This window comes from Miniopterus schreibersii (assembly GCF_964146895.1).
Source record: "Miniopterus schreibersii genome assembly, chromosome: 12".
NCBI lineage: Eukaryota > Metazoa > Chordata > Mammalia > Chiroptera > Miniopteridae > Miniopterus > Miniopterus schreibersii.
In genome coordinates, this window is record NC_138112.1 from 64,787,932 (window position 1) to 64,810,619 (window position 22,688).

The 22,688-nt window shown below is 38.2% G+C and overlaps 4 protein-coding genes across 4 annotated transcripts in view; 3 read left to right on the forward strand and 1 right to left on the reverse strand.

The window, feature by feature from the left end:
• The window catches only part of LOC308565576 (uncharacterized protein), a gene marked incomplete at both ends in the record, with an annotated part of 32,785 nt that extends 28,859 nt beyond the window's left edge, over positions 1-3,926 (forward strand). The window contains one exon of the mRNA XM_081154891.1: positions 2,955-3,926. Coding sequence (XP_081011017.1) covers positions 2,955-3,926 — 972 coding nt within the window. The remainder of the gene's footprint in view (positions 1-2,954) is intronic.
• A 4,537-nt stretch (positions 3,927-8,463) lies between these two features.
• Positions 8,464-9,417, forward strand: LOC308565751 (olfactory receptor 8U1; the record flags this gene model as incomplete). Its single annotated transcript, XM_081155352.1, has 1 exon — positions 8,464-9,417. One exon carries the CDS (start codon positions 8,464-8,466, stop codon positions 9,415-9,417), a length of 954 nt encoding a protein of 317 aa, XP_081011478.1.
• A 5,526-nt stretch (positions 9,418-14,943) lies between these two features.
• On the forward strand, positions 14,944-15,881 carry LOC308565772 (olfactory receptor 5AL1-like; the record flags this gene model as incomplete). The annotated part of the gene is given in 3 exon segments (XM_081155375.1): positions 14,944-15,210; positions 15,212-15,291; positions 15,293-15,881. Coding segments are annotated over 3 exon segments (936 nt in total).
• Positions 15,882-20,992: 5,111 nt separating this feature from the next.
• OR8U3 (olfactory receptor family 8 subfamily U member 3) lies at positions 20,993-21,943 on the reverse strand (the record flags this gene model as incomplete). Its single annotated transcript, XM_081155354.1, has 1 exon — positions 20,993-21,943. The coding sequence occupies one exon, from the start codon at positions 21,941-21,943 to the stop codon at positions 20,993-20,995; it is 951 nt and encodes a 316-aa protein (XP_081011480.1).
• Positions 21,944-22,688: the final 745 nt, after the last annotated feature.

Below are 22,688 nucleotides of genomic sequence, written 5' to 3' on the forward strand. Positions count from 1 at the left end.
CTTGATTACTGTAATCATTTCGTAATATATACATATATCAAAATATTACGTTGTACACCTGGAATATATACAGTTTTTATTTATCAGTTGTAACACCAATAAAGCTTAAATTTTTTAATTTTTAAAAATAAAAAAATTAAATAAAGCAAACTGAACAAACAAAAAGAAATACAAAATCACATCAATTGTGTTACCATGTTGGCTACAGATCCTGTCCCCAAGCATATTTATTGTTTTGAATGAATTTTATTTTTTAGAGCAACATGTTATACCATACAGCAAAAACTTTGTCACATATATATTTCCAAATTCTATTATTTCCGTTACTTTTCACAATCTAAGGGTAAAGTTAAATAATATTAATAGCATTCTCCAGTATCATCCATAAAGAAAGGGCTTTAAAAACTTGCAATACACATAAGAACGAAGCCTGGAAGAGCAAATACCAAACTGATAATGGCAGTGACCTTTGGGGACGGGGGAACAGTGGAGGTGAGGGTGCACTTTCACTGCTTAGCTTACATTCTTCTAGCTTGTTTGAACTTGTATCAATGAGAATGTCAACTGCAAATAGGTTCGCGAGATATGGTTGTCACAGGAAAATAGCAGAGCTGTAAATATGCTTGAAAATAATGCACATTTAAACCTGGGAGAAAGTGAGATATTGCAGGATTTCTCATTCACAAAATTGAATGGCATTTGGGTTATTTTGTACCAAATATTCCATGAGTGTTTGATTTGAGATTTAGATATGCACATATTTGGACAATCATCTGTGGTGTAACTTTGGACCTCAAGCTCTGCATTCATGCTCTGTCTGAAAGCAAAGGGGCCAGGCTTGAACAAAATGGGTAACAGCTAAGCAAGCAAGTAAAATTCTGTTATTCAGGAAAAACACACACAAACAACCTGTAATACATCCTGTTCCCTGCCACCCTTTCTTATTTGAAAATTCATCATCAGCATCCTTCTTGGCCAAGGAACATTATTTTATTGTTTTAGTGTTAATATCAACATTCAATTATGGAGTGCAGGTCAGTTTGTATTTAGCCACCCTTTGATTGATATAATTTTGTTTTTTGTAGGTTTTTCCTTCTTTTGCCACTATAAGAAATGCTGTAACAGTAGCCTTGTGCTCATAGCATGATTGCAGTATTACTTTTTATTTCTAAAATAAACAATAAGGGTTTTTTCACATAATAATAATGTGTTGTTAGATAAATGTTTTACACACATGCATAGCAATTTGAAATAAAAAATAAAACACTAAGAAAGAGCTATGCAATGGGACTTTTTTAAACATAGTATTTTCTTTTTTGTTCCCAAGAAAGGATATTAACATTTACTGACATCATTTTCATGGTGTGATGACAAAATATCAAAATGGCAATAATAGATGAGTAACTTCAATGACGTAAGTCCTGACTGCCACAAGGGAGATTCAAGGGGTGCCTGTTTGAACTCTTAGAGGGAAATCTGGTTAAGGAGCCAATCCCTAGTGGCATCTTCCCCAAGGAGGTAAAAGGCAACTTGGGGATCCTAGAATCATCCGTGCCTCAGAGTTAGGGTCTCAAAGGTTTAGAGAGCCCCATAAGTTCCTACTGCCACAGCCAGGCAGAGATTCCACTAAGAACCTGAAGCAGACTCTGCATTACAGGTGGGTAGAAAATACTTATCTTATTTTTGTATAATGGCCCTTAAAAGATCCCAACTATTCCTCAAACTGAGCCACCCAACTTTCATTTGGGAAAGAACTGGACATCATGTATAATCAAGTAATACAATATTCAAAGTAAGGTTTGTTTCCAAGATTTACAAAAAGCTTGTTTTGGGAAAGCAATATGATCTAGCTATTTATGTTTCCAAATGAGAGCTGACATCATTATGGCTTACATAGTTAGATAAATTATATCATTACTAAAGCAATAGATTTTTGTTCACTGAGATGATTTATATCATAGTCCTGTTTCTGTAGTATTAGCTAAAATGAAAACTGCATGTTTCACAGGATAACCTGTGAGAATACTAGATATACAACTACCCAGATGCCAAATGATACTCCATTTTGAGACTATAACAATCCATCACAAATTTTTCTCAAGAAAATTTTCCATGAAATCTGATAACACACAGGCAACTATATCTAGAGAAGCATAATATGTAGTTAATGCAATAATGACACCTATTTAGGTAAACCATCTATTTAATAGTAAAATAAATCTGCAAACATTTTAGATGAGAGACCTCAAAAAGGACTTTGATTTGAGGAGAGACACTACATAAGCAGGAGCAAGACTTGAAGAAACTGCAGACCCCAGATTTCTGCTCGATAGGACAGAACCTTTATACTATTCACAAGGAGAAAATAAAACCCAGGAAGAAAATGTTCATTTACAGGGTTGCCCTCAAATCCACTAACCTAAAAGAGAATATTCAAAAATAAATTCTTTTTTTTTTTTTATATTTAGCCCTAGAATTTTATAATAAAAATATTCTAAGTACTTGGAAGTATTTCTACACCTATTTTTAAGAAACTATTATTATGACTGTCATAAGAAGACTAAACTATTACTATGACTGTCATAAGAAGACATTCAAGTATTTGGGGACATATAGTTCCTCAAGTCTTTCCCCCACTCAGTACAAGCGACATCAGATGAATCATGGCTTCAAATGTTCCCTTCCAAGCTATGACATAGTCACAATTCAATAAGCTTGTAGGAAGCACATCCTCAAAATTCATGACGCTGGACCACCTGTTTAAATTGCCGTGCCTGTTTTTTCTCTGTCTCAAACGACTGGAAAGTTTACTTGTTAGACCCAGCACAGGACTTTAATAACTGAGCTAGAATAATAGATGGTCCGGGGACTCTCAGCCAAGGAGTCGCCCCTGCCATCTAATGGCAGCCCCAGGAGACAGCTCCTAAGCCTTCTAACCACTTCTTTTCTCCCAGGCAGATGAATTGCCAAACCCAGTCATGGCTCCTGCGAACCTCTCCCTGGTCACCGAGTTTGTTCTCGCAGGTGTCTCGGGCCGCCCGGAGCTCCGGGTGCCCCTGTTCCTTGTCTTCCTGGCCATCTACGGGCTGACGGTGACAGGGAACCTCAGCATCATCACGCTCACCTGCGTCGACTCCCGGCTTCGCACCCCCATGTACTTCTTCCTCCAGCACTTGGCTCTCATCAACCTCGGCAACTCGACTGTCATTGCCCCTAAGATGCTGATCAACTTTTTCGTAGCGAAGAAAAGCATCTCCTACTATGAATGCGCCGCCCAGCTGGGGGCGTTTTTGGTGTGCATCGTGGCTGAGGTGTCCCTGCTGGCCGCGATGGCCTACGACCGCTACGTGGCCATCTGTAACCCCCTGCTCTACTTGGTGGCTTTATCTCCCCACAAGTGCCTTCTGCTCGTATCCCTCACCTACGTCTATAGCTTGTCCACGGCTCTCGTGACGTCATTGTCTGTATTCTCTGTGTCCTACTGCTCTTGCAATGTGATCGATCATTTCTACTGTGACAGTGTCCCTCTGCTAGCCTTGTCCTGCTCTGACACCTACCTCCCCGAGACAGTCATTTTTGTATCTGCAACTACAAATTTGGTCTGCTCCATGACTGTAGTGCTAGTATCGTATTTCAACATCGTTCTGTCCGTTTTAAGGCTACGTTCATCAGAAGGAAGGAAAAAGGCCTTCTCCACGTGTGCTTCGCATCTGGTGGCTGTCACCGTTTTCTATGGGACACTGCTCTTCATGTATTTGCAGCCTCGGGGCAGCCATTCGCTGGACACTGATAAAATGGCTTCTGTGTTTTATACACTGGTGATCCCCATGCTGAACCCCATGATCTACAGCCTCAGGAGTAGGGACATGAGGGCGGCCTCGGAGAGGTTGCTCACAAGCCTGTGCTGTTCCTTTAAATCAAAATAACTGCACAACTGCGGTGAGTGAAGAGCCGGGCAGGGGGGCGCCTGTGTGTCAGGGAAAGCGAAGGTCGGGCGGCCGGCCTGCAGGGTGCCAAGTAATCCTGGGAACCCAAGGAGCTAGGATTAGGGATTACAAAACAAACTGGGGCTCTTGTAGGTATGCGGTTAATATAGAAACTAAGCGTTATTGCCCTGGCCAGCGTGTTCAGTGGGTTGAGGTTGACCCTTGCACCGAAAGGTCACCTGTTTGATTCCCGGTCAGGGCACACACCCAGGTTGCAGGCTCAGTCCCTGTCGGGGTGTGTAAGGGGGGTAACTGATCAATGTTCTCTCTCATGTCCATGTTTCTTTGGGCATAATGGATTGTTTCATCTTGAAGAACTGTGATTGCAGATGACTAAAAACCTTTTTACAGTTAACAAAATTAAACTTACAAGTGTATTTGAAATAAAACTTTCTAACTCTTTCTTAATATCATTTGAATCAAGAAATACACACTACCGGTAAGTGGACCTGGAGATTATCGCGCTAAGTGAAATAAGCCAGAGAAAGACAAATACCGTGTGATCTCACTTATATGTTGAACCTAATCTTTGTTTCTGAAAAGAGAAACAGAGGCATGGATGCATGGAGCAGACTCACAGCTATCAGGGCAGGGGAGTTGGGGGGCTGGATGAAAGAAGGTGAAGGGATTAAACAAAAGAAAGCAAACATATCATCTATCTATCTATCTATCTATCTATCTATCTATCTATCTATGCACATACACACACACAGAGAGAACAGCGTGGTGGTGGCCAGAGGGAAAGGGGGTGGGGATTGGTGGAGGTGGGCAAAGGGGGAGTTGGGGAAGGAAAGGAACTTTGCTTGGAGGCATGGGCCCACGATGCAGGGAGCAGATGATGTTTTGTTGAGTTGTACACTTGAAACCTGTATGGTTTTGTGAACCAATGTCACCCCAGTAAATTCACTTGGAAAATGATAAGGTTATGAACCACGGAAAAGCAAAGTTGAAACAATTTCTAAACTGGGGTCAAATGTCATCACAATTCCTAAAACAGGAAGATAATAAAAAAGCTAAGAGTGAAAAGTTTTATATCATCTATCATGACCACAGCTTTGAGACAAAGAATTCACTATTACAATGAAAGGTTTATTTAAGTGGAAACTAAGGGCAAATTTTAAATTCACCGTCAGTATATAAAAGCACAAGTCCACTCCTTCTCCCCACACACTAATTTGGCAATCTTTCCTAGTCATCACCCAGCTCAGAATGGCTAGGATGGCAGCTAAGGCACAAAGCTGTTACCAACTGTCCTGTGCGTGCAGTACTGGGGGGTGGTCCTTGAGGAACTGGATGCACCCATCACAGAGAGCTATTTGTCAAAAATTTTAAAAGGAAATCCCTGCCTGCTTTTAAAAGTGAAATTTGAAGACTGACACTAATAATCTACAACAATAAAAATAATTTTAAAAAAACATAAAAATAATCGTAACATTTTAAGAGTTAAGAGAACCTTAGAGCAATCATATACCAAAGGCAGAGCTTTAGATACGCAATACTTCAAAAACAGAGAATCACATCCATAACTCTTCACCTTTCCTTAGCATCCCAACTGAGCATGGACGGTAATTTTTCTGATAATTTTGCTTGCATCATGCTTTGAGATAAGGTCCTCTGGGATGGAGACACTGACAAAACCCTGCAGTCGTCTGCTGGCCAGAACCATTATGAGAAGAAATAGGAGCGCCCTTTACCCAGGTAGGTTAGTGAGTCTAACTTAAAATGGTGGTTTTAATTCACTGATGTGTAATAACATTGCTATAGTAGCTCAAGATAAAAAGTTTTTTTTAATTAAAGAGTAAATACAATGGGCTAGAATAAAAAAGTTTGAAATACATTTTGTAAACTAAAGATAAACAATGTTTTTTCTGCTTTTATATCCATTTTGATAAAAGTACACAGATTATTTGCATTTGAAATGGACAAGAGCAATAGAAGGGCTGGGGGGAAGTGAAAGGATAACCTACTTGAATCACTATTTTTACATGTATAGATGAGTAAGTTGAGTTTCAAAATGTTCAAGTGATTTTCCCAAGCTCATGTAGTTCATTAAAATCAAAACCATGTCTAGAAGGTAAGGTTGAGTAGGCATTATGGCTCATATATTTAGGATTTGTGGAAATTATACATGTACTTAATTCCATTTTTTGCAAGCCCTCTGCTTGAAACCTTCTTTGCCTTAATTCTTTCCCTAATGTTTTTTATAATATTTACCCAGGGAAACATTATCTCCACCACCTCCCCTTAAAGTCTTCAAGTAACAGGGTCTCCTCTCATACATTCCCTTTGTATCCAGCACTTAACTCCATCAGGTGATTATAACTCACTGTTCTCAATCTGCTCGATTACTATCTTCCTGTCTTTATACCCTAACCTCCCAGATTGCTGAACTCTGACCATTATTTGTCATGACCTCAAAACCTAGAGAGATGTTTAATACATAATGGGCAGTCAATCAAGATTTTTAATGCATACAAAATTTCAAAAATTATATACTGATTTATTTGCTCATATATATAGGGTGTCCCAAAAAATGTATACACACTTGGAATAATTATAAAGGCAGTGTTTATAAAATAGATTTCATTTTCAAAATGTAATAGAAATCAGGTGTGAAAGTGTGCACACATTTTTATTTTTTTGGTGGAGAAAGGGGCTAGGAATGGCAAGGACAAAAGTAGAGAAGCGCAGAAGGGAATGCTGTTATTGACAAAAGGAGACCAGTTATATTAATGGTACCTATGGATGGCCACCAGTGTTGAAAGAGATGAATGGAGTTGGGATTATAACATTTTTTAAGGAAAAGATGGTGAAAAGTCACATATGCTTCCAAATATAATTCACACTTTATTTTTATAAAGTAAAATGGTTTGTATGTACAAATGTCAGGGTTTCTTTGGTTTTGAAGTAGAAGAAAAAAAAAGAGAGGAAAAGAGACAAGAAAATTTAGATAAAGCTTTCTTTCTTTCCAGTCTACTATATTGTCTGTTTTTACAATGCTCTGTCTTCAGACTCTAGTGTCTGGAAATTAATAGTTCCCAAAATACAGTCATGACTGAGGGAATAAGTGAATTGAAAGAGGTTCCTAAGGAGACCTCAGCTAGACATGATCAAGACAAATGTGAAGGACAGAATAAGCAGGTCAGAGTGGGAAGTGTCTCTTGGAGCTGTTTATAGGTAAATTGCTGATCGCCTTGTGTTGGTGAAAGCTTGATGGTGTTCTGTGGGTAAGGAGTTGCTTTTGAAACTGTGTTTGTAATTACCAGTAGATCATAAATTCACCTTTTAGAACCTTGATCAGTGTTATTTTATTTGAATAAGATAGAACAGATTGTAGTAGAGCACAAAAGAACATACAAGATAAGTGTATGCCAGATAATGAGAGTATTATTCTGGGTATATTACTAGCTCCATGCTTTCAGACTCAAACTGTTTTTACCACAAACCACAGAAATATTTCTTTAATGAAAGGTTGAAAGAAATTTAGAAATCGGCTTTAAACAGACATAAATTTCCAAATTTTTAGAAAAAAATATATTAATTTTATTCTAAATTACAGTATATTGTAAAATTGCATGAGGATTTATTCTCTTTGATCATGTAAGTTCATCCTTTAGAGATAAAGATGTTTGTGCAATACTACAGCAATCAAGACCTAGAAATAATTTAAGTTTCTAACAACAGAATAAACAAGATATGCGACACTGATAGCATAGTGATGAGGCTTGTGCCCTTGAGTCAGAAACACATGCATTTGGATCACAACTAGCTGCACTTACACCAGCCCTCTGATTTTGTTTCAGGTGTTTCTTTTCCAATCTCCTCCTCATCTGTAAAATGGGCATAACAATGTGGATTTTACTTAAAGTTCAGTGAGATAAAGTCATGTAAATAATTGCTTTATTGCACCTTCCATACTTACCATTTTTAGTATTTGCATTATTAACATAACTATAAAGATTATTTTGCAAACTGTAGTGAGCTTTAAGTGATAAATTATTACCATAAAACATTTTTTTAAACTATGTTTCTGACAGCATTGGGACAATGTGAAGCTGTGTCTGCACAGGTACAGTGACATCAGTCACAGTGATGACACAGCAGATTTGTTTTCCTTTATGCTATTTATGTTAACATTTTTTTCCAATAAAAAAAAAATAGCTTAACCATTTTAACAAGGCAGCTTAGTCTTAAAGAGCTTAATGAATAAGACCTTTGAATAGAAAGCAAGGCAATGTGGACTGTTCCCCAGCACCCATCTTTTTATACACAATAGATTTGGGAGAAGAGACATGCGCCTGTACTACATTACCCTTACCTGTGATCCATCCAGTTCCCAGTATCCCAGCATCTAACAACCTCTCTTAGCAACGAAACCTCTTTACAAGACACTCAAGTATAAAAACACCACTTATGGGAATCACAACTTGAATTTCCCTCTGTTCTCTGCTTCCTCCTGCAGACGCCTTGAAGAGACATGGCCCCGGTTAACCGCACCCAGGTGAAGGAGTTCATTCTCCTGGGCCTCACAGGTCGCCAGGACTTGAAGGTGCCTCTCCTTGCGGTTTTCTTATCCATCTACCTCTTCACAGTAGGAGGCAACCTGGGTCTGATCCTGGTCATTAGAGCGGATGCGAGACTCAACACACCAATGTACTTCTTTCTTAGCAACCTGGCTTTTGTCGATTTCTGTTATGCTTCTGTTATTACACCCAAAATGCTTGGGAATTTCTTGTACAAGCAGAATGTTATCTCCTTCAATGCCTGTGCCGCTCAATTAGGCTGTTTCCTCACTTTCATGGTATCTGAGTGCTTGCTGCTCGCTTCCATGGCCTATGACCGATACGTGGCCATTTGTAACCCTCTTCTCTATAGGGTCATAATGTCCCCAGGGATCTGCATTCAGCTGGTGGCTGTCCCTTATTGCTATAGCTTCCTGATGGCACTGTTTCACACCATCCTCACCTTTCGCCTCTCCTATTGCCACTCTAATGTCATCAATCATTTCTACTGCGACGACATGCCTCTCCTCAGGCTGACTTGCTCAGACACTCACTCCAAACAGCTGTGGATCTTTGCCTGCGCTGGTGTCACGTTCATTTCCTCTGTTCTGATTGTCTTTGTCTCCTACGTGCACATTATTTCTGCCATCCTGAGGATGCGCTCAGCCGAGGGCAGGCGCAAGGCCTTCTCCACCTGTGGCTCCCACATGCTGGCAGTCACCATATTCTACGGGACCCTGATCTTTATGTACTTACAGCCAAGCTCTAACCATTCCCTTGACACTGATAAGACCGCCTCTGTCTTCTACACAGTGATCATTCCCATGCTGAACCCCTTGATCTACAGCCTTAGGAACAAGCAGGTGAAAGACGCCCTGAAGAAAGTTGTCATTAGAAACCGAGTTTTTCTGTTGAAATTAAGAAAGTGACTTAAACAAATAAAATAGATTTTATCTTTATGGTCTGATTTTTGTCCCTCTTAAAAAACTATCAGAATGCCTAGTCTTTTTAAAAAGTTTATTGGGATGACATTGGTTAGTAAGGTTATATAGGTTTCAAGTGCACGTTTCTATGATACAGCATCTGTACATTGTATTGTGTGTCCACCACCCAAAGTCAAATCTTCTCCCATCACCATATATTTCACCCCTTTGCCCTTTACTACCCCCCCACCCCCTTCCCTCTGGTAACCACCACAATGTTGTCTGTGTCTATGAGATTTTTGTTTGTTTGTTTTTCTTGTTTTTTCATTTGTTGCTTTAAATTTTATAACCCAGATATAAGTGCAATCATGTGATTTTTTTACTTTTTCTGTCTGACTTATTTTTTTTAGCATGATTCTCTCAAGATCCATCCATGTTGTCACAAATGGCAGTGTTTCATCTTTTCTATGTCTGAGTAGTATTCTATTGTACATGTACCACATTTTTTTTATCCAATCACTTATCAAGGGACAATTTGGTTGTCCATGCCTAGTCTTAATAGAGGATTTCTATTTATTTGTTCAATGAATAATGAAAATTTCTAAATATGTTCACTTAGAATGAAATTTCTAAAAGTAAAAGTAACCATACGAATTTACCACCATTATCTCATTTTTCAAATGAAAAGTGTACTAAAAATAATTCTTTCGTTCATAAAAATGTATACCAATTTCCCCATTTCTCAAATTAAAAAATTCCTGGAAAGCCATTACGTAAATATATAGTTACAAGTCAAAGGGAGACTAAAGTTCAGACTCCTCACCCCTCCAAAACCCCCAGTTCAAGATTCTCTGGTTGCATTAACAATATCCCACATTAAAAGCAAAGATGCATAGCCTAAATAATTTTTCCTGATTTGTTAATATCTTAAAAAAATTTTAAAAATATAAAATGTTTTCATATTTATACACTTACCAAGTTCACTTTATTAAAGGGAATAGTACTGCATCCTAACTTTATTTATATCATTAATTTAACATGCTTTTCTACTTACCTGGAAGTCTGGTTTGGTCTCGAAAGACTCTGAGAGAATTGTTTTTTTTCATGCCTATGAGACCTCATTATATTTTTTCTAGTTATCTTAAATAATAATAATCTAATTCAAGGATAGAATCCCAGAGGGGCATCATACATCCTAAACAAATATACTCGAAATAATTGAAATATTTTGCCAATAACAAGGATCATAGGCAGTTACACTGGGCAAACCTTGGGTAAGTTGGTTACTGTTGATTATGTTATAGCTTATAACACAATGAACCCAGCAGGCAATGTAGCCTAGTGAAAAGAACATATGTTTGTTGTCAAAGAATGGCTCTGTAGTGAGGGTAGGCTCCCACAAGTTTATTTATCAATTAAATAACAATGTAACTAAACGTGGAGTCTTTTTAAAGGTTAAACAACATGAAAAAGGTAATAGTAAATTATAAACACTTGCATAACATTTTTTTCTTTCTATGAGCCTAAAGACCTGAGTTCTTCATCCCATCTCTCCAAATGAACTTGAGGGAACAATTGATAAATGAGAATTACCATACACAACTGATAATTGTGATATAGATAGAGTTATAGCTGCAGATATTTGAGTATATGTTTTAAATAAATGCAATGATAATTTTACAATTTTCAAGTTCCCATAAAATGGTTTTGAGTTTGTGACTCATTCATAAAATTTAATAATTTGTTATCTAAAGGTCATTTGAATGCTAATGACAAAAGAGTATAAATATTCTACTAATGCCTGGAGAGAGATAACATTCAAAATAAAAATATTTCTTTTTTAAAAAAATATATTTTTATTGATTTCAGAGAAAGGAAGGGAGAGAGAGAGAAACATCAATGATGGGAGAGTTGCCATTGATCGGCTGCCTCCTGCACGCCCCCGAAGGGGATCGAGCCCGCAACCAGGGCCTGTGCCCTGACCAGGAATCGAACAGGGATCTCTTGGGTCCTAGGTCGATGCCCAACCGCTGAGCCACACCCTGCAGGGCCATGCTGCTCTTTTTAACTTGCTATCATGTGAACTTTTCCAGTCAGTATCATGATTGTCTGAATCCTCAGTTGAGTTAAAATGTCTAATATTATATATAACATAGTATATTACTATTAATTTTATTCATTTAATAACTAACAGAGAGCTATTGAGCATCTTCTGTGTACTGGATACTATTAGAGGTAGGTGATTAAATTGGGTATACAATAGAAATATTATTGCTTAACAATAAGTTTCCAGTTTCAAGTGTATTACAGGCATGCTAATTGGTTGCAACATAGCGTAGCAAGTGCTATGGCAAAGGAACCAGGGGTACAAAAATGTTCATATGAGGGGCTCTTAACCTGGCTGACAGTTAATGAAAGGCTCCAAGAGGGAGTGATTGAACAGATCACAGAAAGTTAGGCAGAAGGAGAGTCCAGCAGAGGACACGATAGCAGAATAAAAGTGTTCTGGGCAGAGAATAAAACATGCATAAAATTCTGGCTCACATTTGAATAATTTCAGTAATTTGAAATTTCTGCAACATGGAAACTATATGAAGAATATGAAAAGAGACTGGCCTGATCTGAAATGAGGGAACTAAATTTTCAGGAGTTATGTCAACCTCGTTAAAGAACTTGGTATTTATCTTAAGGATAATAGGAAGACATAGAAGGATTTAATCAGACGAATGTAAGAATGAAGTCTTCATCTGTAGAAGTTTATAAATACAAGGAACAGAGAGCAGTAGGAAAGATTGGAGGCAGGAATGAAAGTTAGTGTCAGTTGCAAAACAAAACAAAACAGTCCTTGCGATTGGTTCAAGGAAACAATAAAAATGAACACATTTGAAAAGTATATAAGGTATAAAATTGTTAGAAATTGGGAACAAATTGTATATTGGCATGAGAAACAGGAAAACACAGTAAAAGATCATTGGACTCTGACTTGAAAAACTGTTCATTGAGATAGAAAACATACACTCCTGGTCTTCTGTATTAGGTCCAGTGGAGATACCAAGTTCTTTTGTGTATGTGATAATGTGATACTTTTGATGGACATGTAGAATATCTAAGTGGTAATTTCTGGGAGGCATTTAGATGTATAAATCTGGACTAGATAAAAAATCTGGGGTAGAAATATATATATTCATGCATAATCAGCATATAGGTACCTATTGAGGACTGGATAAGATCACTGAACCAGAAGTTGTAAGGCAGAAGCAGTGGGGGCCTTGGAAAGAGCTTGAAGAACATCTCTAATGCATGGGCGATAAAAGCAGATCCCCCCAGGTAGAGAATTAAGTGGTCAAGCAATAGACTCAGAGGCTGCCATGTTCTGGAAACCAAAAGTGTATTCAATAGCGCCCAATGCTGCAGAGCTGCCAAAGAAAAAGAGGCCTTATTGGATTTGGGAATAGGCAAGTTGATAGTAAACTATGGGAAAGTAAAGTGCAATGTACTTGGTTAAGTTATAAATATGATTGAGAAATTGGGGATCAATGTCTGTTCTGAGATGTTTGGTTAAAATGTGGTGAATGCGAGAGAAAAGAGAAAGGAATAACCAAGATAAACTTTCCAAAGAGATGTCAATCAAAATAAAAGGGATGTGCTTTTTATATTTTATTATGTTTTACCTTGACCATCCTGACCATCTACAATGTGCATGTGAAGTTACCTGAGACAATGTAGTGATAAAGGAAAATCAAGTAAACTCATCTTCTGCTCTGTTTAGGAAAGGAGAGCATCGTTTCAATTCCACTAGCTTTTAAATACTGCAAATCCAGTTTGAATTTATAAAAATGTTCTGCTAAATTTAGTTCTTTTAAATGTTGCCCAAATGCTATTCACTTTGAACCATTTAGATACTTAAGGATAGAAGCTAAAATGATGTCTCTTTGTCATTTAAAGTTGTTTTACAGTATGAAAAATCATTCACTGGTGTGTATTTTGCCGAAAGACATAGCCAGAAAATTCACAATCCTATTTTTCTTCAGTATCAATAGTATATGTGAATTAAAAAAAAAATAGAAAATGGAGATGAGCAAGAAATAAAAAAAATTAAATTATAACAAACAGTATGCCTAAAGATAAATAGTACTAACATTTTTCATTGAATCTATTGGGGTGACATTGGTTAATAAGATTATACAGGTTTCAAGTGCACAAGTCTATGGTACATCACCTGTACATTGTATTGTGCGTCCACCACCCAAAGTCAAATCTTCTTCCGTCACCATATATTTGACCCCCTTTGCCCTTTACTACCCCCCACCCCCCTTCCCTCTGGTAACCACCACACTGTGGTCTGTGTCTATGTTTTTGTTTGTTTGTTTGTTTGTTTTGTTTGTTCATTTGTTGCTTTCAGTTTTATAGCCCACATGTGAGTGAAAGCATATGGTTTTTTACTTTTTCTGTCTGACTTATTTTGTTTAGTATGATACTCTCAAGATCCATCCGTGTTGTCACAGTGTTTGGTCTTTTCTGTGGCTGAGTAGTGTTCCATTGTACATGCACCACACCTTCTTCAGCCAGTCATCTAATGAAGGAGCCTTCGGTTGTTCCTGTGTCTTGACCACTGTGAATGGTGTTGCAATGAACATAAGGGATGCATATGTCTTTTGGAATCAGTGTTTTCAAATTTTTTGGAAGAGTCATTACTGGGTCATATGGTAACTCTATTCTTAATTTTTGAGGAACCTCTTGCTGCTTTCCATAGTGGCTGTACCAGTTTGCAGTCCCACCAGCAGTGAATGAGGGCTCATTTTCCTCCACAGCCTCTCCAACCCTTGTTATCATCTGTCTTGTTGACAATGGCCATTCTAACAGGTGTGAGGTGGTATCACATTGTAGTTTTGAATAGATAGTCAAGTTGAGCATCTTTTCGTGTATCTGTTGGCCATTTGTATATCTGTTCAGGCCCTTTTCCTATTTTTTTAATTGGATTGCTTGTTTGTTTGGTGTTGAGCTGTATGAGCTCTTTATATATTTTGGGTATTAACTCCTTCTTGGAACTGTTTATTATGACTTTTACTTTACATCTTTCGCACCTAATTTTGGTAATTTTTAATGTTCTTATGAAGTGATGAAATGATAATTTTATGAGATAAGCTTACAACTTAAGAAATCACTTTTATATATGCTGTCAAAAACACATTCTTAGTGTTCCTTTTTCCTTTATATTTAAAGAAAAGTACAACACAGTCATTACTACTGTATTGATTGTAAAATTTTAATAGAAATACTTTTTTTCTTTTTTGACAGTAGATTTTCTACCTTGGGATTTCTGCCGGGACCAAATCCTTTCACAATGAAAGCATAAGTAAAACCCACACATAATTCAGAGTGCCTGTTGGGAGTCTGCTTTGACTGAATTTAACATAACACCCTCGTGATCCAGAGCATCTTCACACATTTAACTGATTATATCTCACAGAGTCAAGATTATTCAGGGCGTGTGCTCTGGAGGAGTTTATCATGGAATTGCTTATTTATTTCATGGCAAAAGGCAACCATTCAGCAGTCACAGAGTTCATCCTCTTGGGCCTAACCGATAATCCAGAGCTGCAAGCCATCCTCTTTTGTGCATTCCTGCTGATTTACTTAGTGACGGCCTTGGGTAACCTGGGTTTGATTGTGCTAATTCGGGTCAGTCCTCAGCTTCACATACCCATGTGTTTTTTCCTCTGTCACCTGGCTTTTGTTGATTTCTACGGTACCTCCGCCGTCACACCGAACACCCTTGTGAACTCATTTCGTGAAATATAAAAGCATGTCCTTCTACGCACGTGCCACCCAAGGGTGCTGCTTCATCACGTTCTCAGTCTGGGACCTGTTCGTGCTCAGCCACGGCGTGCGAGCGCTCCGGGGTCGTCTGCCGCCCCCTGCTCCATGTAGCTCTCACGCCCAGGAACCTCTGCATTCAGATGGCCACTGGCTCTGACGTCTATGGGTTCCCCGTGGGACTCATACAAGCAGCGGCCACGTTCCACATGCCTTCCTGTGACTCCATCGTGGTCAACCAGTTGTACTGCGATGACGTTCCCCTGATTGCTCTCGCCTGCTCTGACACCCGGGCCAAAGAGCTGATGCCGCTCGTCGTTGCCGGGTTCAGCGTGCTCTGCTCTCTTGCCGTGGTCCTCGTACCCTACGTGCTCATCGCCTTGGCCGTCGGAAGGGTCCGCTCTGCTGCCAGGAGGAGGAAAGCCGTCTCCGCCGGTGCCTCTCGCCTCTTCTCTGTTTCTCTGTGTCATGGGACCCTCAGCTTTATGTACCCCCAGCCCAAGTCAAGCCACTCGCTAGATAAAGACAAATTTGCCTCCGTGTGCTATGCCGTGGTGTTTCCCATGCTCAACCCATTGATCTCCAGCTTGAGGAATCAGGAGGTGAAACACGCTTTGAAAAAAATGATTGAAAAGGTGTATTCTCGTAATTAAGATTGAGTTGTGTTGTTACTAATAGAAGTGCTTGATATGGAGGAAGGAAACTCTACATCAAGGCCGGTCCAGTGGTCCAGTGCCAGTAAGCCCAGGGGCCTTTGTCCTCTGGGACTTAGTTTCCTGATCTCTGTTTCCTTGAAAATAGGTATTTTATTGGTTTTGCTTACACACAGTAAGCAATCAATGTTTGTTCATTTAGTTGCTGAACAATAAAAAGATATAAGAATTATCTGCTCTTTTTGACCGCGAGATGTTTCAACAACAGAAATAAAGAATAAAGCACCTTAAAATTATCCCTTTATCTGATTTCACTGTGATATCGAGAATTTTAAGCTGTCTTGAGAGAGGTGAACTATGCAAATAATATCGCAAGTACCAGGAAAGATTTTCTTCCATGGTTGAACAGGGAAAAAAATAACATGGTGCTCAGTTGAAGGGTTTTGATTTTAAAATGCCAGGAAAGAGACCTTGCTTTTCACTTTACAATGTCCCTACTGATATGATTGAACATTTTTTCTAAGACTTTATTTTTTTAGAGCTGCTTAGTTTACAACAAAATTGAAAAAGAGGTACAGAGATTTGTTATTGTATCAATGATCCTTTTTTGGTCTCAGGAAATTGGGTAATAGCTTTTCAAAAAATAGTTGGCAACATGATATGCCTCGTTTGAAAATTAACAAACTAAAAATATAGAGGTAAGGAATTCTTTTACGGCGATCTTTAAAGCAATTTAATTCTTTTAACTTTTTATGTGTGTGTGTATTTTTGAACATATTTTAAACTGAACTTTTTAGTTTCCTCCATTACTGCTATTAAAACAAGCATCATTTTTTTTTTCTTGAAAAAAGAAATCACTTTTATTACCTGTAGTAAAGATTGTATTTAATAAATTATGAATTTATTTAGTTCTAAACTTTTCAAAGTAAAAATAAAGCTAAGATCTATTAAATATTTTTGTGTGTCAGATACTGGAAGAAGTGCTTTAAATGGACTGTCTCACTTAATTTTTATTAACACCCTTCATAGGTGAATATTTTTAGGATACAGAAACCCAAAACAGTTAATGTAATTCATTAACACACAGGTACCTAATAACTGGAAAAACAAGAGTTTGATTTTGTCCAGTTATAAAGCTTAAATTTTAGTGATTATCTTATATTTCCAACTATAGATATACAACACTGGGATTTAAAAAAAATGAAACTGAAAGGCAATTCACAAATTGTCACCTGAACACTAGATTTAAACTGAATTTCTCAGAAGTTATAAATATAATTAGAAAGATCTGTGAGCCTGAGTCTGACACACAAATGGATCCCCCACGTTGCTTTTATACTCTGAAAAAGAAAGTAAAGGGAAAGGTACCACATGGGGGCAGAGGCCCCTCTGCCTTTATCGTCTCTTTGACCATCAGTGATAATAATTTCTAATGTTTCTGAGAATCTCCCCTCTCCCCTCAAAGCCAGATTCTTAGTTGTTCCTATAAAGCTTAACTATATTTCTCTTTGACACTTTCATGTCACCAGGTCCCCTTTGCTATTACATAATTGTTTCAGTTTAAAATCCAAGGAATAAACCTTACCAACTCTGGGGACATAATTTTCTCACATAAGTTGAGACTGTTGAAGAAATTATCTCGAATGAGCCTAAACCTGTGTGATTATTTGTATAACAAAATGCCAACACCCTATGTTTCATTTACTTACTTACAGACCAAATTTAGTACCAGGAAAACCTGAGGAAAAAAAGAGTTCTATAAATATATAATCACTGGTAGTTCTTCATAGATTACACTCTAATTTACTTGCTGAGGTCAAAATATGTAGAAGAAAAAATATGGGCTCCTTCCAACTAGTACATAAATGAGAAATGTAATTGAGAGAATATAAGGGAATTGTAAGTAGGCATACAAAAAAGTATAAATTAAATGTATTAGAATAGTTACATTCTAGATGAATTTTTTAAAATCTTGTGCCCCCAGAACAATTGGTATTTTAAATTAAATCAAAGTACGTTTTCAAGGAATATTAATTGAATGGATTTTTAAATTATCTTTTTTCTAAGGTAGAATGGGTTAAAGACCACTTAATCTGTCTATCTTGTAAATCTTGATTTTCACATTAAACTTGACTGAGTGTGACTTATCTGCTAGTATTGATGAGAGGACTGAATGAGTTAATAAATGCTAAACATATAGAGTTAAGCCAAATGATAGCCCATATTCAATAAATTTCAGCTACTTTTCTTCTTTCTCTTATTGTTAACGGTAGTGCAGAAATCTTAGTATTGGGTGATGGTCTTTTATTCAAATAAAATATTTAAAAGAGATTAACCAAAGAACTTAATATGCGTATGCGCATAACCCCTGGACACAGACAATACTGTGGGGAAGGCCTGGGGACCGGGTGGGTGCAGGGTGGAGGGGGTCAATGGGGGAAAAGGGGACATCTGTAATACTTTCAACAATAAAGATAAATTTGAATAAAAAATAAATAAGAAAAAAGCAAAACAAAACAAAAACCCAAGTTATACAGACAGGGTGCTGTTCTTTTAAGAACAATTTAGTCTTTACTCAACAAGCTGAAAAGAATTGAAGAGAAGCTAAATCAAAGAGAATATAACACAAAGTCTGAAGCTTTTAGCATCAACAAAAATAACTGCTTGGATTTTTATCCAAAGTAGACCACAAATTAGTTGCAGGTACAAAAAAAACCCCTTTCATTTACAAGAAAATGTCTTCAAGATGATTCTATATCCAGATACAAAAACATTATGGAGATCACAGAAGGAGGGGTGAAAATACAATCATTTTATTTCAATATACTTGCAGACAAAAGGATGCTGATTTTGACATTTTGACTGAGGGACTGGTTTCAAGAGAGGAGCCCCGCCACTTAGAGCGGTGGCTGTGACCTGCCCGGGAAGAAGCTGAGCAGCATGGCTGTCAAGGACGCTTGAATTTTTGGGTCCCTGAGAAAAGCTAGGTTTACCTTAAGAAGTGATTGCTGATATTAAGGAATTAAAGTTGAGTGAAGCCTGGCCAGGCATGCCTCAGCGGTTGAGCATCAACCTAGGATCCAGGAGATCGGGGTTCGATTCCGGCTCAGGGCACAGGCCCGGGTTGCGGGCTTGGTCCCCAGCAGGGGGCGTGCAGGAGGCAGCCCATCAATGACTCTCATCATTGATGTTTCTCTCCTCTCCCTCTCCCTTCCTCTCTCTAAAATCAATAAAGATATATTTTTTTAAAAAAGACTTATAATAAAAAATAGAGTGAAGATGTGAAAACTTCTATTTAATTAATGTCTAAGCATTGCTGTTGTAATTCATTTTATGAAGCAGAAAGACGCAGAGAAACCCCAGAAGAGTCATGTTTTTCAGGTGAGGATCCAAGATGCACAGGCGTGAATTTCTTTACCTGTAAAAACAGAGACTGGCCCTGGCCGTTTTGCTGAGTGGTTAGAACATCGGCCTGTGGACTGAAGGGTCCCAGGTTCGATTCCCAAAGGCACGTACCTGGTTGCAGGGTCCATCCCCGGCCCTGGTCAGGCGCATGCGGGAGTCAACCGATCGATGTGTCTCTCTCACATCGATGTTTCTCTCCCTCCCTCTCTCTCTCTCTCTCTCTCTCTCCCCCCCTCTCTCTCTCTCCCTTCCACTCTCTCTGAAAAGCAATGAAAAAAATATCCTCGGGTGAGGATTTAAAAAAAAGAGAGAGACTGCCTATGATGCTTCTATGTGTCTTGTATGTAAAAGTGAGACTAGGCGTGTGTATCTGTCCATATGAATGTACATTCAAAAGACAAACTGTGGCACATAGAAGCATCATGTTTCTCTGTCAAAACTTCTTTAAAAACCTGAGAATTTATACAATTCACAAGGTCCTAAAAGTACCTTCTGGCAGCATGTCTGAGTTATTTACAAAGTAAGTGCAGAAGAGGAAATAATTACCTCAAACTATCCTCTATGCAATGACTGCAACTACCGCAATCTCCTTCTAAAATAATAACACAATATTAAATCACTAATTGAATCATTTTTATGACATGTTAAAATAAAAGTGTATCAAATCACTGATTTTTAAATTTCATGTCATGATCCTATAAGGGTGACTGACTAAATAGCAGACTCCTAAAGTTATTTCTATTTGGAGAAATATTCAAATACATTGAATTTTTTCATTTAAAAACACAATATATTATAAACCATGTTCTTCAAATTTTATTTAAAAATCTGATACTGACTATCAGATTTAAGTCTATATAATCTATATTGTATTACTCTTATTTTTAACACCCACAGTGTTAGGAAAACAAAACCTTGAATTTGCGTTTAGAATTTTCATATAACTAGTTATGTGACCTTAGGCAACTTATAAATAATTGAAACTTAGAGGTGAAACCTCACACACTTCTTGGTTTGTTTAATTTTATTAAGTAAGACTACTTGATTAAGTGCCTGGCGCGTAATGAAAACCTAACCAGGTTTGTCTCTACTTAAAGACCGATAAGCTTTTGAGTACTCAATGGATTAATCTTTAATTACATATAACATACATTTATATAACAAGCATTTATTTAGCACTTATTATCACAGGACATTTTTCTAAGTATTTCATAAATGTTAACTTGTTTAGCCTTCAAAAAAAACCAGTGAGTCGGGTCCTATTATTTTCTAAAATTGGGAAGAGTTGCAGAGTTGAGGCCAATTGTCCAAGGCTGCGCAGCTAATAGAGGAAGGAGATGGAATTCAAACTCAGGGAGTCTTGTTTCCAGAGTCGTCCTAACAAAAGGAAGCTGCTGACTTTGCTTGGGATACACATGTGTGTATGTTTGAAAGTGTGTTTGTGTTTGTGCTTGAATATAACTTCAGTGTGCAAGTGTGTTTGTGTTTATGCTTGAATATAACTTCAGTGGTCTCTAACAGCTGAACAGGATCCTAGATCATACTCACTTTCCAGGACTGGCCCAGGTCCTTGTAAAAATTGTCAAGTTCTGTTGAAGTAACAGTCACACTTTCAATTGATTAGGAAAGAATCGCATGAAATGGAAAAGAAAGCTTGATTTCTTTCAGTTTTGTATTTAATAAAGCGCTTAATATCATTATTTTCTTCATTTTAAGATCTTTAAGGTCTCAAAACCTTTATCCAAGACTTTTTTGGATGCATCTTTCACTTCTTTGTTCCTTAGACTATAGATGAGGGGGTTCAACATGGGGATCACCACTGTGTAAAATACAGATGCCATTTTGTCTGTGTCCAGGGAGTGGTTTGACTTGGGCTGCAGGTACATAAAGATCAGGGTGCCGTAGAAAATAGTAACAGCCACCATGTGGGAGCCACAGGTGGAAATGGCCTTGCGCCGCCCCTGGGTGGAGCGGATCCTGAGGATGGCGGCGACGATAAAGATGTAGGAGGTAAGGACAATGGAAGAGGAACAGATCATATCAAAGCCGGCGAAGGCGAAGATCAGAATCTCCTTCATGTGTGTGTCTGAGCAGGACAGGGCCAAGAGGGGGATGTCATCACAGTAGAAATGGTTGATGACATTGGGGCCACAGTAAGTGAGACGGAAGGTGATAATGGTATGGAACAGAGCAACCAGAAAGCTGTATGTGTATGGAACTGCCACCAGCTGAACGCAGACTCGCGTTGACATCACGGTTGAGTAATGCAGGGGACTGCAGATGGCCACGTAGCAGTCATAGGCCATGGAAGCCAAAAGGAAGCACTCGGTGATCATGAAGGTGAGAAAACACCCCAGTTGTACTGCGCAGGCATGGAAAGCAATGGTGTTATGTTCCACCACGAAATTCACCATCATCTTGGGCGTGATGGCAGAGGAGTAGCAAAGGTCAACAAAGGCCAAGTGGCTGAGGAAATAATACATAGGCGTGTGGAGTCGGCCATCGATCCTGATTAAGGTTATCAGTCCAAGGTTACCCAGCACAGTGACCAGGTAGATGACTAGGAACACCACAAAGCACGGGGCCTGAAGCTCTGGCCGGTCCGTAATTCCCTTGAGAATAAACTCAGTGACGTACGTGACATTGACACCAGCCATTTATTCTGGTGGATTCTGTTGCAAGTTGAAGAATAAAAATGACACTTTTCAGGGCCCCTGCCAGGGTTGGGGACAGGTGATCTCTGGTGTCTTCTCTCCTGAATCACGTCATCTTGTTTAGGGTAAAAGGTGCACCTGAGCTCTCTAATGCTATGCAATACTTGCCCAGGGAGAGGAGTCTTTTACACTCTAAATAGTCTTCTTAAGAGCTCTTTCGCTTTGTAATTTTAGAAAGGAAAGGAGGATGTTTGTTAAAAGTTAAATATTATCTGCAAAAAATATCTTGAGGCAACTAACACTAATACTTCAGTGTTCTTGTTGCCACTATCTTTATTATGCGTATGTAAATATGGAGCACAAAAATGTGTAATTCATAAATGACACTATGTTATTTCCTTGTATTTCAATTTTGTGCATGTTCCACAGCTTTAAAATATATCAAAATAATCTACTATGACTTACCCACTTCCTATACCCCATTTCCGACACCCCATTCCCACTTACATATAGATTAAGTACTTTATGCTCTATAAGCTAAAACAATTCATTGGAAATTGAGAGAAATGAAGACTGATGGAGTAGTAAAAATACAAATAGATATCCTTTATAAAGTACTAAAAAGCAGAGGATGAGAGTGAAAAAGGTAGTTAAGATATTAGAGGTGTTATCTCTAAAGCAGACTGATTCCATTTAATAACTCAGCTCACCAAGGAGAGAGGTTCCTAATGGGAAGGCCGGTCAGGGT